Consider the following 19,024-nt stretch of genomic DNA (forward strand, 5'->3'; position numbering starts at 1 on the left):
CTTGATGAATCTTACAAAATGCGGACGATTTTGCCGACAAATCAGTCCGATTTCTTGACGAATGTCTTACAACTGATCAAACAAAACGAAAATTCCAATGTAACAATTAACGACACCAGACGCAATTCCAAAAAAAAAAAAAAACACGAAAACCACCACTTATGTACATTCCACACACGTGGTATCCAAATGTTGCCCAGCTAACAAAATTTTCCGATTTCTGACCGACATCGGTCTGACAATTGGATGAATCATCCGATATCGGATCCGATGTCTTACCTACATCGTAACTAAATACGAAAGAAGTGATTGTCATGTTTTCGGAACGACACGTCTGAGGAAAATCTGATTTATTTATTGCCATATCATACCGATATCGGAGCAAAATTCTGGGGAAATTCGGAAGGGAATATTTGCGTCGTACCGAAATGGGACCGAAGTTGTAGACGATTTCGGGCCGACTTCTTGGCGAATGTCTAAAAAAATGCGAACGATTTTGGCGACGAATCGGTCCGATTTCGTAAAGAATGTCTTACAAGTGATAAAAAAAAAAACAAAAATTCCACACGCAATTCCAAGAAAAACAAAAACCACCACTGATGTACATTCCACACACCAGACGCAATTCCAAAAAAAAAACACGCACACACACAAAAACCACCACTTATGTACATTCCACACACCTGGTAACCAAATGTTTCCCAGCTGACAAAATTTTTCGATTTCGGTCCGACATCGGTCTGAAAATTGGATGAATCATTTGATATCGGATCCGATGTCATACCGACATCGTAACTAAAAACGAAAGAAATGGTTGTCATGTTGTCGGAATGACACGTCTGAGGGAAATCTGATATATTTATCGCCGTATCGTACTGATATCGCACAGATCAAAGAGCAAAGTTCAAGGGAAATTCAGAAGGGAAATTTTATGACGTACCGAATTGAAACCGAATTCGTGCTCGACTTCTTGACGAACGTCTTACAAAATGCGTACGATTTTGCCGTCGAATCGGTCCGATTTCTTAACGAATGTCCTACAAGTGATCAAACAAAACAAAAATTCTAAGGCAACAGTTAAGGGTACCACACACAATTCCAAAAAAAATAAAACACAAAAACCACCACCTATGTATATTCCACACTCGTGGCAACGAAATGTTGCCCAGCTGAGAAAATTTTCCTATTTCGGTCTGACAATCGGATTAATTATCTGATATTGGATAATGTCTTACCGACATCGTAACTAAAAACGAGTCCGTACCGATATCGGACCGATGTCAGAGAAAATTTCGGAAGAAACTTTTACGTCGCACCCAATTGAGTCATTTTGACGAGTGTCTTACAAAATGCGGACGATTTTGCGAATCGGACCGATTTCATAACGAATGTCTTACAAGTAATCAAACAAAACAAAAATTCTAGAGTAACAGTTAACGGGACACCAACAAAACAGCAAAGTTAATCAGACAAAACATTTCTCCGACACGCCGTACAGAAATCGTTACGATTTCGTTCTTTAATTTCGGAACAGGAAAAATCAATTCCCTCAGACTTGTCGAACCGATTTCTTTCCGGATTTGGTAAGAATTGTCGTATGTTTCGTCCGACTATGTACAGATATGTCGGATGTCAGACAAAGTCGGATCATATTGTTAGCTGGGTTGCTTGTAAAAATAAAAATGAACCAAACAACACATTCCTCCAACCCGCCGTACAGCAATCGTTACGATTTCGTTCCTAAATGTCGGAATAGTAGCAAAAAAAAACCCTCAGACTTGTCGAACAGATTTTTTCCGCATTTCGTAAAAATTTTCGTATGTTTCGTCCGACTATGTGCAGACATGTCGGACGTCAGACAAAGTCGGATCTTACTGTTAGCTGCCTTAAACTTTTGGAAAATTTTAACTTCAAACATAGTTTTCTCAGTGTAAACTTTTTCTTGTTTGTTGATTGAACAACTGGACAGCAAGAGAAACCAAACGAAAACAAAACATCACATTAACAAAAACAACAACAACAAGAACAACAATTTTAGATAAATGTACTCACTTAAAGGTATACTTTAACGAACAGACATACTAACACACATAAATATTAAGGAATTCAATGAAATGTATTGCATTTATATAAGTTGTAAGTTTCGATTTTTACAATTTAAATTTCGAATTTTATTATGATGATGAAGACGACACGACGACGACGAAGAGGATTATAACAATTATATTTATTATACAAAAACAATATATATATATACATAAATATTATTAAAAACCAATAATATAAAAAGAAAGAAAACAAACTATGAATGAAAAACTAAAATCGAATCAATTACAACAACAAAATACATTGTATATGATAATAATAGAAGAAATAAAACCAAAACTAAACAAAAAGCAAATAATAAAAAAATCATCAACAACAAAAAAAAAACAAGTAGATTTAATTTGTGTTTTTATATGGTTTATGAGTTTTTGTAATTTTTGTTAAATAAATGTGTTATTATTACGTATCATATTGTAAAATTAATTCTTAAGTAAATTAATAATAATTATTTATTTATTAAAACAAAAATGGCAATTAAAATAAATGAGAAAAAATAAGAAAAACAAAAACATCAAAAAATTATAGATTTATGTATAAGTTAATAAAAGAAAACAAAATAGAGGAAAAATGGAACAAACTGAACAAATACCAAGACAAACTAGAAGAAGAATTCAAAAAATAAGAAAGTGGCTAAAAAAAGCCTATCCTGATATATTCCCACAAAATCCGACAAATACTCTTGGCAAGTTGCTTTGGAGCAAATACCCCCTCAAAACAAAAAGAAATACCACAAAAAGACTAAGACATGCAAAATCAAGCAATCTACAAACTTGTGAATTCAAAGAAAACAAACGGAAAAATAATTATTCTCGTACACCCCTACACACACTCACACACAAACATACAACACGGACATCATCTCCATAGGATGCTAGTTATCCCATAAGACAAACAATTGCATAACAAGAATAACAACAGCTGCAGCAACAAAAATCAATAATTGCGTAAACTCCCTCTATCACCCCCAACCCCCAACAGAACAGAACCGATTGCAGTACATAGTAGATGTATGTAAAGAAAACAAAAAATATTATAACGAAATGTTAAATTGAAAAACAGCAAGAAACGTAACAATAAACCAATAGAAAAAAAAATAAAAAGAAATCAAAGAAGAAATAAAAAATATTTAAAATACCAAAAAAACAAAACCAACAACGGAAACGGATATACTGATATAAATATACACTACACACTGGTACATATGCATACATGTATGTAAATTCCATAAAATAACAGGATGTTTTATTTCAAGCATTGCTGGGGATTGTTGGCCTAACTCGGCTCATATGTAATGGCTAAGAATCTCAAAGAGCTATGAGGTGGTGATAAGCCGTAGAGCTGGCAATAATCGCAACATTCGATATTTCTAATAATAAATATCGATATCGATACCGGCCACCGTAGCGCAGAGGCTAGCATGTCCGCCTATGACGCTGAACACCTGGGTTCGAATCCTGGCGAGACCATCAGAAAAAAGTTTCAGCGTTGGTTTTCTCCTCCTAATGCTGACTTCTCTCCAAAGAGGTGTCGCTTTGCGGCACGCTGTTCGGACTCGGCTATAAAAAGGTGGCGCCTTATCAATGAGCTTAAACTTGACTCGGACTGCACTCAATGATATGTGAGAAGTTTGCCCCTGTTCCTTAGTGGAATGTTCATGGGCGAAATTTGCAATTTGTAGTATCGATACTGGTGGTGGGTACCCACTAGAGCTGGCGAACTATCGATAATCACAACATTCGATATATCGATAGTATTGATACTATCGTTGTTTTCCCATCTCCTATATTTCAAACGAAAATGATAACTAAATATCAGGAGATCGATTTATATAGAAGCAATATCAGTGCACAGACCAAATAAAACCAAGATTGATAAAGTCTGTTGGAAGTCATGAGAAAAATCATTGTGCAAAATTTTAGCCTAATTGGATGAAAATTGCGCCCTCTAAAGGCGCAATGTATCTTAAAGGATACATTTAGTGCCGCATCGCTTATTTTTGTTAAAATTTCCAAAAAATTAACTTTTCCGATAGTATCCATTGGCAAAATATCAAACGATATTCAGTCAAAAAATTAAATATCCATAGTGCCATCGAGATTTTACCAGCTCTAGTACCCACCACCATGGATTCCGCTTAAAATTTAACTGAGTTTATATTTGAAATAATTTGGCCTTAAGAAGTCATATCGGGATTTCGGTACTTAGAGGGTCTATATTACCATATTAACTGATTCGGATAAAACTTGGCACTGATGTTGTAAGTCATAAGATAGGATTTTGGGCCAAATTTCAGCCATATAGGATGAAAATTGGGGCTTCTAAGGACTCATGAAGTCAAATCTGGGGATCGGTTTATATGGGGGCTATATATATTTATAGACCGATTCGAATCGTATTTGGCATGGATGTTGGAGGTCATATCGCATGTCCTTGTTCCAAATTTCAGCCAAATCGGATGAAAATTGAGGCGACTAAAGGCTCAAGAAATCAAATCGGGGGATCAGTTCATGTGGGGGCTATATCTGTTTAAAGATCGATTCGAATTATACTTGGCATAGAGGTTGGAAGTCATATCTCATGTCTTTCTTCCAAAATTTCAGCCAAATCGGATGAATATTGGGGCTTCTAAGGACTCAAAAATTCTAATTCGGAGATCGGTTTATATGGGGGCTTTATCTGTTTATAGACCGATTCGCATCATTATCAAGCTATATTCATTTACAGGTAGTGGCACAGGATTCACTAATTCATTTTAATTAATTTTAATTTTAATTAATTCACTAATTCAGTGAATCCTGGTAGTGGCAGTTGTCCAATAACAAAATATTGAGTGCCACTATCTGTCAAAATCAGTGATTAGTGCAACTCTGATTATGAATATGTTACTAGTTCGCGCCATTTTTTCTATGTATGTATGTGTTATGGTTCTTAGCTATATACCACACACAACCAAAACTCTTTGACAGATAGTGCACTTGGTCATCACTTTCATAATTCAACATCATTCTACGACTACCAAAAATACATTAACTTTATAGTGTCTAATATTTTAATATTTCCAGGTATAACAAATAAAATGGCAAAATTCGTATTTGTGTTTATATTTGCCAAGGGTAAGTATTAGTTTTGTGAAGATGCCTTTGGATCAATTGGGGATGGATCCAAATAAAGTTGGTGGCGTTATGCGAAACTATGATTACAGACTGTTTAAAGTTTAGGTATATCGACGACGTAGCGTTACATCGCTGTAACACTAATGTTGCTTATGAAAAGTTAAAACTGTACAAGTAGCCTAAAATGAAGCGCTTATTATTAGAATAAAAAACTTGACTTACTTTTACAATGCAATTTCAACTTCAAGCTAGGGTAAAATTAAAACTAATGGCAAAAGGTAAGTCAGTAGCCAAGGCGGATTTAAAAAGCTGTCAGATGTCAGATTTTTGTTTGCATTCTCTTTGTTGTTATCTTCTTTCTCGCATATTCTCTGCTCATGTACGCACACGTATGCACACACGCACACAAATTTCTTTGTGCATTTATTTATGCATCCACAAATATTTTTTTTCCACCCAGAGTAAATATATGTGAGCAAGATCACTAACACTAACAAACACTTAGTTAAGATTAGAAGTTTGGCGATCCCGTTTATTTTATGTAAGAAAACGACTTGTTGCGCAGCGACAGTGGATGGTTGTGCTGTTCTTGGGCGTCGTGAAATGTAAATTTCCCCTAGATGAAAAAACAAGTTATACTAAATGAACACTTTTCATCAATATTTTTCGCTCATTTTTTTTATATGGAGTTTCACCGCTAAAACCGAATATAGTACCAACCTTAGGGCTGCTACTAAAGGGTGATTTTTTTGAGGTTAGGATTTTCATGCATTAGTATTTGACAGATCACGTGGGATTTCAGACATGGTGTCAAAGAGAAAGATGCTCAGTATGCTTTGACATTTCATCATGAATAGACTTACTAACGAGCAACGCTTGCAAATCATTGAATTTTATTACCAAAATCAGTGTTCGGTTCGAAATGTGTTCATTCACCGTAACGTTGCGTCCAACAGCATCTTTGAAAAAATACGGTCCAATGATTCCACCAGCGTACAAACCACACCAAACAGTGCATTTTTCGGGATGCATGGGCAGTTCTTGAACGGCTTCTGGTTGCTCTTCACTCCAAATGCGGCAATTTTGCTTATTTACGTAGCCATTCAACCAGAAATGAGCCTCATCGCTGAACAAAATTTGTCAAAATTTGAACACATTTCGAACCGAACACTGATTTTGGTAATAAAATTCAATGATTTGCAAGCGTTGCTCGTTAGTAAGTCTATTCATGATGAAATGTCAAAGCATACTGAGCATCTTTCTCTTTGACACCATGTCTGAAATCCCACGTGATCTGTCAAATATGTCGTGTACCCAAGGGTCCACGTTGCCGTTGGAGTGAGGAGTCGGACTGGCGGGCGCTGGTCGCTGGCATTCGAGCACCGGCTTTTGGCTCAGTCTTTGGGGCGCGGTTCTTTGCCAATCCAACCCTCTGGCAAGGTGACAAAAAAAACAAAATAAACAACCAGCTGTCGGTGGTACGAAACGGACGACAATAGAACATTAACAAAACACCCACTGGAACGAACTGGAGGACATTACGGCTGTGGAATTGCCTGGCGCCTAAAATCCTTCATGGCGCCTCAGGACTTTGCCCACCCCAACCATGGCACCCCTCGTCCTGTAATATTAAGGGTACCCCGTAATCCATCACCTGTCTATCTTTGCCGCTGCTCAGTCACTTACCCCATATTCCGATGCTTTAGCCTTCCATCATCCTTTAGAAATCACCAAGGCAAGTGTTTTTGATAATCATTCTTGTACAGATTTCAGTATTTTATTGAGTAAGTAAAAGAATATTCACATGGTAAATAATGTAAAAAAAAAAACAAATAATCAAAAAGGCAAAATTCAATTACAAAAAAAAAACAAGATTTAGAATATAAAGAATCGTTTTCAAGCAAACATGAAATATATTAGATTTTGAAGGCAAACGTTAACACTGCTTCTACACATTGCCATTCACAAAGACAATATTAACAATCTTGAAATTTTTCTCTATTTTCAGAAGAATGGGTCGGTCGCCTCGTCAGCTCTAGATGGATGACCAAGAATCGCCAAAACGGTACTGCGGCCTTGATGCTGGCCTCTGCGGCCAATAAGGTCTCTTCAAGTTCTCGTCGGTCCGTCCGTCTGGTTTTCGGTGAGTATTGTCAAGTTTTAAGTGTATTTGTCGCAGTCTGTTTTTCTTGTCTAAAAAAGTATTCTATGTTTCTTTTAGGGTCTTTTTTTTTGTTGTGCTACCTTTTTAGCACCGTAGGACCAACATCGGCTGATTGGAGGACGAAAACGTCCTTTAACTGCGTTGCTACCTAACCTAACCATGAGCTCATGTTTGGTTATAGCCTGTAACCCAAACAACGGGTGAGTAAAAAAAAGCACTAATGTTGCCCCTACCTAATCTATTTCGATTGTATACTTTAATACAAAAAACCCTTTTTTAAACAAAAATAAAGCAGTCCAAGGGTCGAACGTCAGTAAAGCAGTTTGGTTTGTCTGGAGAAACTAAAAAGAGTACCTTAGGAACGCTGGGGAATGCAACAGCGTCTGGATCCCTCGCTGGTGGATGGTGTGCGTTGCGGATGTGGCGGTGACCAGTGTGGCGGTGACCAGGGTGTCGGTAGCCGATGTGGCGGTTGTTGATGCAGCGGTTGGTGATGGAAGCCTTCTTCTTTGTGCGGCAGTGGAGGTGGAGGAGGCGTGGATTTTGATTTTTATGTTTTTGACTTTTAGTTTTGAAATGTCCACTTGTTTATTTTAATTTTAATTTCTATTTCTTTTCAGGTTTTTAATATATTCCTTTTTTCAGGTATTTAACGTTCATTTCATTTCAGATTTTTGACAAAGTTTTTCTTCTCTTTTTTTTTTACGTTACCATTTCAATTGGCTCTTTATGTATCGTCTCTTCACTTTTCAGGCATTTCAAATTTTCTATTTCTTTTTTTTTTTTTTAAAAAACTGTCCTTTTTATTTTGTTTAAATCCGTTTTTTTCACATTCATATGAATTTAAATAAAACACATTTACCAAATTTATTTCTGGTCTTTTCTTTTACGTATTTTTCTTGTTGATCACTCCACCTCCGTACGCTGCCAAGTCCCAATCGAAAAAGAAAGAAGCTTCCTTGGGTCACCGGCCGGCTTGGCTTGGATTCGCCTCCATCATCAAATTTGACTTCCAGCGGGCACCAACAAAACATATGGTGGTAGCCATAATTGTCAATTGGTGTCAGCTGGCTGTCTCTTTCGTTGACAGAGGCGAATTAAAACCATCAGATGGCGCTGGCGGTCTTCTATCCGCTAACAGATGTCGCTAGGGTCGCACATTAGGCCGCACACTACAAACCAAACCATCCTTTGAACATCACTGTTAAAGGATGGGAGGGAGAAAAATAACAATTTCTCTCAGTGTATTCCATGCCATAAGGTGTATATGCTCCTTACGCCAAACCTATCTCACTGTGCGTAGGTCCCATTAATAATGTGTAAGTCTTCCTCAACTAGTATACCTTGAGTTAACCATTTTTATACCTTACGGATATACCTTCATCAAATTAATTGGAAGCAATTGCAGCAGACGGACGACGCGGGAAATAATTTTCACCAACAAAGCAAAAAAAAAAAGGTAAGTATTGTAAAAAAAAATGTGTTAAATCAAAAGCTAGTAATAAAAAAAAAAAAAAATGATTGTTCAGTGTCCCGAAGTGCGTGCCCAACATTATAGAAATAAATAACAAGAAAATTGTGACCGGCGGGCCAAAGTGTTTGTGTGTGTGTGCCAATGAACGGCAAAGTAAAAAAACAAAAACTACGCCTTTTACAACGTACTGGCCCACAAACTAAATAAAATGAAAAGAAATCATCAATGCCACATGCCCCTTGTCGCCAGTGGTAGTGAAAATATAAAAAAAAACAATGCAAAAATAATTAAATGTGCTCTGAGCCCTGTGTGTGTGATTGAAAGAAACAAACCGGCAAACACAATCACCGGCGTCGGCGTATATCTGATTTCATGAATGAAATGGTGAAAAAACAATATTCCAAATGAAACGCCTTGCAAATCGGAAAAAAAATTTAAAAAAAAGGTAAAGTGAAAATAATTGCGGTTCGAATGGTGAAATAAAAAAGAATCCTAACCACAATTTAAAAAAACTCCAACCAACGTGGTAAAAGAAACGGTTCATTATGTGACAGTGTGCGTGATTCCATGAATATGAGTGCGTGTGTTATAATGAAATCACATGATCGTACGGTACCCCTGCCATTGTGTGTAAGCCACTCAATTCATGAATGGTGGTGGGGGTACTAAGAAGTGACTCAATGACTTTCAAACCAAATGTCCTCAAAAATTTTCGGTGGCCATAACGAAAAAGGTGAAGTGACGTTATTGTGATTGAATTTAAAGTGTCATGGTTCTACACAAAAGAAAATGGTCTTGATATAAAAACTCAAAAGTGAACTTAGTTCGGCAAAGTTACCAAAAGAAAATTAATAAGAAGGGAAATTATGGAAAATAACTCAATGAGGAAAATTACAAAAATGCACGAAAAATGTGAAAAAACCAAATTCTGCCAAGAAAATGAAAAAAACAAAAAAAAAATTAAGAATTTTGTGTGAAAGTTTGAAAAAAAAAAGAAAAGAAATAATAATAAAAATAAGGAAAACGGAACAAAGAAAAATAAATTTCTCTGAAAACGGAGCGATATTAATATAGCCGAAAACAAAATTTTAAATAGAAATGCAGAACAAAAAAGTTTTTGTCTTTTCCTTAAGCTGGCAAAAAAAACAAGCAAAAAAACTTATGAAAAACTAAAATAAAATTGCGTGTTCTATTCGAAAAACAAAAAAAATCAGGGCCAATAGGAGGGAATTTTAAAATATCAGAAAATCTTAAAAAACACTAAAGTGAAAAAGAAATTTATCCAAAAAAAATCCTTCAAACAAAACAAACCACTTTCATAACTAATTTGATCTTTTCTTCTTGTCTATCTTTCCAGGAAACCCACGTCATGGACCTGCGAACTCGCAACGGCTGCCTCGCTTGAGAGCATGAGCCATGCCATTTGTGGTCTAACGCTGTGATGTGCCCAAGATAAACGAACTGGTAAGTATCAAATAGATGGTGCACCTTGGTGTATCCTCTATGACTTCTCCTAGCCGCCTCTCATCACTCACCACGGCATCCCTCGCCCCATGTCCAAGATGCCATAGCGATAGAAAGACGGGTCGACCCGACATACACCGAGGTCGTCAAGAGGCTCTACCGTGGTTGAGTGATCTCCTGGGGCCGGCATCGAGAGATGACAATCTCTCGTCCGGACAAAACGCCTTCCGCCGCAACTCGCGTTCCATGTCCAAGATGCCATAGTGATAGAAAGACGGGTCACCCATTGCGAGGTTGACAGCGAGCTCTCCGGCGGTCGAGGCACCCCAGAGGTTGGCAGAGAGAAGTAGCACGAATCAGCGCGTAATCTTGCGCACATCACACCACGGGACCCCTCTTGGCGGTTCAGCACTCGCGAGAGCGTAAGACCACGAGTCCACTCCAACAACCTCACCTGGACCATACGGGTAAGTCCATGGTAAGTATTAACACCCTTTTACAGCGCCACCCTAAATCAAAAATTGCAAATATACACCCCATTGCACAATTTGTGCACTCGCCCAAGGATGTAAGCCCATGGCTTGGAAATATACGCACACTTGTATATTTGCCCACTACCGCCTTGAACACACACACACACCCACCATTCGAGATGAACCTGAGGTATAATATGGGCACGAGGCAAAAATCATTCGGACCTCTGCAACGATCACCACTTAAGTTAAGTATAAATCATAAAATACAATTCAAATCTAAATTCTCTTCTAATTCATTTAGGTCATCTTATGCTACAGTTTACCACAAGACGACGGCTGTTCTACAGCTTGTTCCTTACTGCTATAGAGATCCCTGGGACTTAATTCCTCTGCTATCTATCACAGGTGAGTATGTAATTCAATTCATATCTATCATATCTTAACCTATTTCCCCATAGGGTACAACTAAAACTAACTAAACCTACATTAGACCATGGCTTAATATTGGAAACTCCCAGCTACGGAAATGGAATTTCAGGTGAGTGATTTAATGCTTGTGTGAGCTGTCAACCGAAAATTTGCCTCTATTGGCCAAAGAATTTCACTCTTTTTTACATGTGGCTCAGAAGGAACCCCTTGACCATTTGTGAGTGTTAGAGTGTGAAAATGTGTCGTTGCCATTATTGTTTCAAGTCTCTTGCGTGATAGACCCCTATCGGTTTGCCGTTTAGGTTTTCGATTTCGTATAGACTACGGCCTATTGCCCGCACAATCCTGCACTTCAAATACTTCTGGCAAAGCTTGGCATTTATGTTTTTCCCAAAATCGCTAAGTTGATGGTTGCGATGAAATACTTCCTGGCCTGGATAAAATTTTACCTCTCGCGCGCGGGTATTGTATTTTGTAGACCGCTCTTTGTAACTTTTTTCGAGATTCTTTCGAATTTCTTCTCTGACTAACTCCAAATGAGTAGCTTTGGGCAAAGCGTTAAATTCTGGGTCCCTCATTGAAGACAATTGCTTAGCCAAGCGATAGACACTTCCATGTGTCACCATATTCGTGCCAAAAAGCGCGAAATAAGGCGTCATTCCAATTGACGAGTGCACAGATGAACGCAAAGCACACTCTATAGCTGATAGGTTTTGGTCCCATTCCCTCTGGTCGCCATCCAAATAAGACCTAATAGCCGCCAAAATCGACTGGTTTACCCTTTCGGATGCGTTCGCCTGCGGCGAGTACAGTCCAGTCTTATAATGAATTACTCCATGCACGTCTAAGAAGTTGGAAAAATCTTTCCCCACGAACTGTTTTCCATTGTCCGACATGACAATTTCTGGAACTCCAAATTTGTGAAACACCTCACCGGTCAAAAACTTAATTACGTTTCTCGAGGTGGCCTTGGACATGGGCTTCAACAGCACGAATTTAGTGACGTGATCAAGGACTATAAAAATGTATGAATTACCGGCCTTCGACCGGACGTACGGCCCTAGGAAGTCTACATAAATCTTCTGAAAAGGTTTGTCTATTTTGTACTCTGGTCCCATAGGCTGTTGCATATTTTGATAATTGGGCTTAGCCCCTTTACAGATCTCACACCTCTTTATGAAATCACGGACCTGTGCACTCATGTTTGGCCAGTAGTACAGCTCTCGTAACCTTTTCAGAGTTCTATGGAAACCTCCATGTGCCGCCGTAGTCGGTTCATGTGCCTTTGCTATGGTGTTTGTCGTCAACCGTGATGGAACCCATAGCTTCCAAACATAATCCTCGCATGGCATGTCCACAGTCACAGGGATTGTCCTTTTGTAGATGAGGCCGTCCTTAACCATCAGGTCTGGCAATGATTCTCCGTTGTCGGAGATAGTTTTTATTTTGTCCAAATACTCGTCATCTTTGAACTCGTCTGCGTCGAGATCCACAAGGCTGGCAAATTCTTCGCATAGCTCCTCCAAATCCAATCGCGATAGAGTGTCTGGGACCACGTTCTGGCTTCCTTTGCGGTGTTCTATGCCGAAGTTGTGACCCTGGAGCAACAAGCTCCATCTAGCCAATCTCCCACCGAGCTCTCTGTTGGACATTAGCCACTTCAACGAAGAGTGGTCCGTAATCACAGTAAATGGCATTAGCTCAATGTAGGGTCGGAACTTCTTTATGGCCATCACCACAGCCAGACACTCACGCTCGGTCACAGAGTAATTCTTTTGCGCCGGTGTTAATTTCTGGGACATGAAGGCAATCGGGTGCTCGCCTCCATCTTCGTCCTTCTGAAAGAGAACTCCCCCAATTCCCACATCCGATGCGTCACACTGGACGAAAAACGGCTTGGCAAAATCAGGATGTCGTAAAACGGGACTTTGGGTGAGTGCGTCCTTCAATTTCCGGAAGGCCACCCTGGCTTCCTCACCGAACGCAAAAGTCTTACTCTTTTTGAGCGTTTGGAATATCGGTGCTGCTATTGTCGCATAGTCCGGGATGAATCGGCGATACCATCCGGTCATGCCAGTGAATCTCCTGACCTGCCTCACAGTTTTGGGGTAGTCACACTCCAGTATGGCGGACACTTTCTCGGGGTCTGGCTTCAATTTTCCTTCCCCGACAATGTAGCCCAAATATCTGAGCTCCCGAAAGCAAAATTTCGATTTGGCAACGTTGATTGTAAGTCCGGCATTCGTCAAGGCTTTCGCCACTTGCGCCAACAGCTCCAAATGGGTCCTGAAATCGGGTGACACTATGAGTAAGTCGTCCAAGTAGACGAACACTCGCTCCCGCAGATGCCCTGGGATGACCTTGTCCATTAATCGACATAACCTTTGGGCCGCATTACACAGCCCAAAAGGCATGACTGTGAAATGGTACAAGGGTCTTCCCGGCACGGTGAACGCCGTCTTCTCCCGGCTTTTTATCTCGAGAGGGATCTGCCAGAACGCATCTTTCAGATCCACACTCGAGATAAAATGCGTGTCTCCCAGCCTACTCAGCAGGCCTTCAATATTCGGAAGTGGGTAGGCATCTTTTACCGTGAGGGCATTGAGCTTCCTCGCATCGAGGCACAATCGGTTTTTAGCGCCCTTGCGCACCAAGGTAACCGGGTTGTTCCACGGGCTTTGACTCTGCTCAATGACTCCCATGGCAATCATCCTATCCAGCTCCGAATACATCAGTTGCTGAACGGCAGGAGATACGGGATAATGCCTCTGTTTGACGGGTTCAGCCTCTGCGGTATCGATACTGTGTTCCTCCAATAGTGTCTTCCCCAGGCCCCTCACCTCAAATGACGGAAACATAGAGATGACCTCGTCTAGGCGTAGCTTCTCTTCACTCCTCAAGCAGTGTTGCGATGGGTCTTTCGGCTTGTCTTCTTCTTCCTCCAAGCTTAAGCTCTCAATGGTGGCTACTAGTTTAAACTTCTTCATGAAGTCAACACCAAGGTATAACGCTTTACCCAAAGTTGGTATTAAAAAGAATGTAACTTCCTCTTCAGACTTTTTCACTTTTATCTTTGCCCTTATGCGCCCCACAATCGCGTGCGGAGTCTCATCGGCGGTCATAATGACAGATCTATATGGAAATATGGGCAGCCCTATTTTCTCCACCAACTCCAAGCACCCTTTCCCTAGACATGTAACGGTGGCACCGCTGTCCAATAAACCTTCTACTTCCTCTCCTGCAATCTTTACGCGCATATAGAGCCTTGTATCTTCGCCCTCGTACAAAGTGGCTGAAGCAATTTCTTGCCTGAGAGCTTTCCTTCGCCTATAACGTTCTCTAGCTTTATCTATACGTGTCACCTTTTCTACAATCTTTTTCCTTTCAAGCTGAACTTCTTCAGCAAATATCCTCTCTCGAGCTTCGTTATATTCCTGCATTCTGATATGCCATGGCCTAATTTCCTTAAGTCTAATATTCAATTCAATATTCTCACCACCACCCTTAATGCTATTATTACTTAAAATAGTTATTTTGGTAGAACCTGTCTGTTCCTCGCCTAGTTTTTGGGTTCCTTTTGGGGGTTCATGTTGTTCGGGCGCGTCTCCCCCTTCATCGTGCCCGCATATCGGTTTCCCCTACATCTGGTACAATTCGGCTTGACTACGTTCTCCATGCCACACCCATAGCAGAACAGATTTCGGGTCGTGGAGGGGCAGTCCATAAAGCTATGCCCTTTTTGCTTACAGTTCCAGCACACGTAGTTTGCTTGTCGACTGATGGCTTCAACTTCCAGCTCTTCGGGTGGTTCCTCAAATTCCAGCTCGTTTACCCGCGGTGCGAATTGTTGCCTGTGCGCTTGTGCCGCTTGCCTTTGGTTACTTAGCAGCAACTCTGCTTTCCTGCATTCCTCGCGGAAATGTTGCAGGCCATACATACGTATGGGGAACACTAAGGCGGCCATAGGTGGCTTTAGATTGCTTTTCATCATCTCCACCATTACTTGCTCATCCATGGGCTTTCTCTGCTGGTGGCGCAAGCGCAGCATGGCGTTGCAGAACTCTTCGAAAGACTCATGGGCACCCTGTCGACGGTCCATCATTTTACGCTGGATATCGAAATCGCTCTCAAATTTTCTGAATTGGGCTAAGAAAGCTTCTTTGAGTTCTGGGAAGCTTCGAATGTGGTCTAGTCTGCGCTGCATCCAGTGCCAGTCCTCTGCTGGCCCCTCTAGGAACTGGGGAAACTTCACCAGAATCTCTTCCCAATCGCATTGGTAATCGGCCCTTAACTGCTCCAGTCTGAACATGAAATCTTCAGCCCCAATCGTCTTCGAAGTGCCATCAAATTTTAGCCTCCATTTCTCGACATCGAACTTTCTCGCTGCACTCCGGTATGTAGCTGCAGGTGACTGTGCTGCCTGCGCCTGGTACCCATATGCCGGCTGCGACGGAGGTAATCCTACCCCCATCGTTTGCGTTAGTGGCCTCGATCGGTCGAGCGGTTGCTCATGCGGCAAGTAAGCATTACTTGATGCCATTTGATATTGGGGTTGCGACCATCCTTGGGACGGAGGTGCATAAGCATGTGGCGCTGGCTGTTGCTGATTCGAACCCATGTAGTTAAGCGGTTGCTGGTGGTCACTAGCTCCGGGCTGGGCTCTAGGCAAATCCTGGGCTTGCTGGATAACCTGCGCTTCTGCACGTGCTTGAACTGGGCTTGGCAACGTATTCCGATTAGCTGCACTGTTTAAGTTGGCCATGCTCTGCTGTACCAGTTGTGGCACCAATAATCTTAATTTCTCGTCGAGCAGACGAATCATCTCCATTTGGCCTACACCAATCGCGGAATCAATAACGTGCTGCAAATGCTCGTCTGCATGCGTCTCACGCCTGGCCTCTTGGTTTTGCCTTACCGCCTCTTGCCTCTCCAGGTTTATATTTCGGGCTGTCAGGCTGCTGAACTCTGGCGTAGTTGGCGTCGAATTCAATGTGTCTGACACCTGTGTTACTGACACAGCTGGGCTTGAAACGGCTGAAGTGACCATCATTGCGTTGGCTACGCTTGTTGTTGTTGTGCTGGCTGTAGCCTGTGTAGTTGTAGTTGTTGACGTAGTTGTCGTTTCCATTTGAAGGCTGTTCGGAACAGAAGGTTCAATGGAATAACTATTCGCTCTAGTGACTACCATTTAAAAACTAAAAATCCAATGATGCAAATTCAAAATATAATACCCCAAAAACTCAAAAAATAAAGAACTAACTTCTATTATATCCTTCTAGGTTCGTATCCAAAATATGTTATCACGGATGGGGTTAGTGACTTACAGCTGCGGCTTCATAAACAGTTGATAAAAATTGGCAATTCCACACATAACCGGTAATGGCTATACACTCAAAACAATCAATTTCTCCAAAAATTAATCATTCTTGAAATTTTCAGGTGTCTATATTGTCCATTGCTGTTGATTGGTAATTGGGATTGTGACTGCTGCCTTCGGACTGTGCTCCATGGCGACTACATAAAGCTTTGCAAGTCTTTACCATGTAGGACTCACAGGAGCTAGGATTTAAATTTATTCGGAATCGGACGGACAGGCAGAAAGTCATAATTTGGGCTATTGGCTTTAAAACTATTGTGGAAGAAGGTGGAAAGTGTCTACCATTGTCTCCCGAGGAAGTCGCATGGCTCATCTGGACTCACAGCCACTTCGACACCAGACTTACTTCCCATGGAGGCTTTGGACGACACTCTGTTAATACAAAGTATCAGTGCCTCTTCAAGCTTAGACGTCGCACTCGACTAGCTTGTCTTATAATCAAACTGCTGTCGGGACTTACGCAAAACATAGAAGAAAACCACAAACACAAATATTAACAGCCACACAATTGAAACGGTCAACCCGATTGCTCGGGCCCCATGTTGCGGGCGCCATTTTTTTTGTCGTGTACCCAAGGGTCCACGTTGCCGTTGGAGTGAGGAGTCGGACTGGCGGGCGCTGGTCGCTGGCATTCGAGCACCGGCTTTTGGCTCAGTCTTTGGGGCGCGGTTCTTTGCCAATCCAACCCTCTGGCAAGGTGACAAAAAAAACAAAATAAACAACCAGCTGTCGGTGGTACGAAACGGACGACAATAGAACATTAACAAAACACCCACTGGAACGAACTGGAGGACATTACGGCTGTGGAATTGCCTGGCGCCTAAAATCCTTCATGGCGCCTCAGGACTTTGCCCACCCCAACCATGGCACCCCTCGTCCTGTAATATTAAGGGTACCCCGTAATCCATCACCTGTCTATCTTTGCCGCTGCTCAGTCACTTACCCCATATTCCGATGCTTTAGCCTTCCATCATCCTTTAGAAATCACCAAGGCAAGTGTTTTTGATAATCATTCTTGTACAGATTTCAGTATTTTATTGAGTAAGTAAAAGAATATTCACATGGTAAATAACGTAAAAAAAAAAACAAATAATCAAAAAGGCAAAATTCAATTACAAAAAAAAACAAGATTTAGAATATAAAGAATCGTTTTCAAGCAAACATGAAATATATTAGATTTTGAAGGCAAACGTTAACACTGCTTCTACACATTGCCATTCACAAAGACAATATTAACAATCTTGAAATTTTTCTCTATTTTCAGAAGAATGGGTCGGTCGCCTCGTCAGCTCTAGATGGATGACCAAGAATCGCCAAAACGGTACTGCGGCCTTGATGCTGGCCTCTGCGGCCAATAAGGTCTCTTCAAGTTCTCGTCGGTCCGTCCGTCTGGTTTTCGGTGAGTATTGTCAAGTTTTAAGTGTATTTGTCGCAGTCTGTTTTTCTTGTCTAAAAAAGTATTCTATGTTTCTTTTAGGGTCTTTTTTTTTGTTGTGCTACCTTTTTAGCACCGTAGGACCAACATCGGCTGATTGGAGGACGAAAACGTCCTTTAACTGCGTTGCTACCTAACCTAACCATGAGCTCATGTTTGGTTATAGCCTGTAACCCAAACAACGGGTGAGTAAAAAAAAGCACTAATGTTGCCCCTACCTAATCTATTTCGATTGTATACTTTAATACAAAAAACCCTTTTTTAAACAAAAATAAAGCAGTCCAAGGGTCGAACGTCAGTAAAGCAGTTTGGTTTGTCTGGAGAAACTAAAAAGAGTACCTTAGGAACGCTGGGGAATGCAACAGCGTCTGGATCCCTCGCTGGTGGATGGTGTGCGTTGCGGATGTGGCGGTGACCAGTGTGGCGGTGACCAGGGTGTCGGTAGCCGATGTGGCGGTTGTTGATGCAGCGGTTGGTGATGGAAGCCTTCTTCTTTGTGCGGCAGTGGAGGTGGAGGAGGCGTGGATTTTGATTTTTATGTTTTTGACTTTTAGTTTTGAAATGTCCACTTGTTTATTTTAATTTTAATTTCTATTTCTTTTCAGGTTTTTAATATATTCCTTTTTTCAGGTATTTAACGTTCATTTCATTTCAGATTTTTGACAAAGTTTTTCTTCTCTTTTTTTTTTACGTTACCATTTCAATTGGCTCTTTATGTATCGTCTCTTCACTTTTCAGGCATTTCAAATTTTCTATTTCTTTTTTTTTTTTTTAAAAAACTGTCCTTTTTATTTTGTTTAAATCCGTTTTTTTCACATTCATATGAATTTAAATAAAACACATTTACCAAATTTATTTCTGGTCTTTTCTTTTACGTATTTTTCTTGTTGATCACTCCACCTCCGTACGCTGCCAAGTCCCAATCGAAAAAGAAAGAAGCTTCCTTGGGTCACCGGCCGGCTTGGCTTGGATTCGCCTCCATCATC

At 40.6% G+C, this 19,024-nt stretch overlaps 2 protein-coding genes across 9 annotated transcripts; both read left to right on the top strand.

Annotated features, from left to right (window-relative positions):
* The first annotated feature begins 6,529 nt into the window (after positions 1-6,529).
* Positions 6,530-7,639, top strand: LOC131996773 (uncharacterized). Its single transcript, XM_059366681.1, has 3 exons — positions 6,530-6,954; positions 7,228-7,362; positions 7,441-7,639. Exons 1-3 carry the CDS (start codon positions 6,795-6,797, stop codon positions 7,533-7,535), a joined length of 390 nt encoding a protein of 129 aa, XP_059222664.1. The 5' UTR covers positions 6,530-6,794; the 3' UTR covers positions 7,536-7,639.
* A 1,073-nt stretch (positions 7,640-8,712) lies between these two features.
* LOC131996771 (uncharacterized) lies at positions 8,713-18,354 on the top strand. Of its 8 annotated transcripts, none has more exons than XR_009397980.1 (5): positions 8,713-8,842; positions 10,215-11,202; positions 11,256-11,335; positions 16,506-16,602; positions 16,666-17,595. XR_009397980.1 is itself a non-coding variant. In XM_059366680.1 (4 exons), the coding sequence occupies exons 1-4, from the start codon at positions 10,797-10,799 to the stop codon at positions 16,787-16,789; spliced, it is 570 nt and encodes a 189-aa protein (XP_059222663.1). In that variant the 5' UTR covers positions 9,849-10,796; the 3' UTR covers positions 16,790-17,595. The 8 variants fall into 8 exon arrangements, 2 of the variants coding, with proteins under 2 accessions (XP_059222663.1, XP_059222662.1); XR_009397981.1 differs by lacking the exon at positions 8,713-8,842 and adding an exon at positions 9,111-9,590; XR_009397983.1 differs by lacking the exons at positions 8,713-8,842; positions 16,506-16,602; positions 16,666-17,595 and adding exons at positions 17,868-18,002; positions 18,081-18,223; positions 18,319-18,354 and having other exon boundaries at positions 9,851-11,202.
* The last annotated feature ends 670 nt before the right edge of the window (positions 18,355-19,024 follow it).

The sequence above is a fragment of the Stomoxys calcitrans genome, chromosome 4 (assembly GCF_963082655.1).
Source record: "Stomoxys calcitrans chromosome 4, idStoCalc2.1, whole genome shotgun sequence".
NCBI classification, from domain to species: Eukaryota; Metazoa; Arthropoda; class Insecta; order Diptera; family Muscidae; genus Stomoxys; species Stomoxys calcitrans.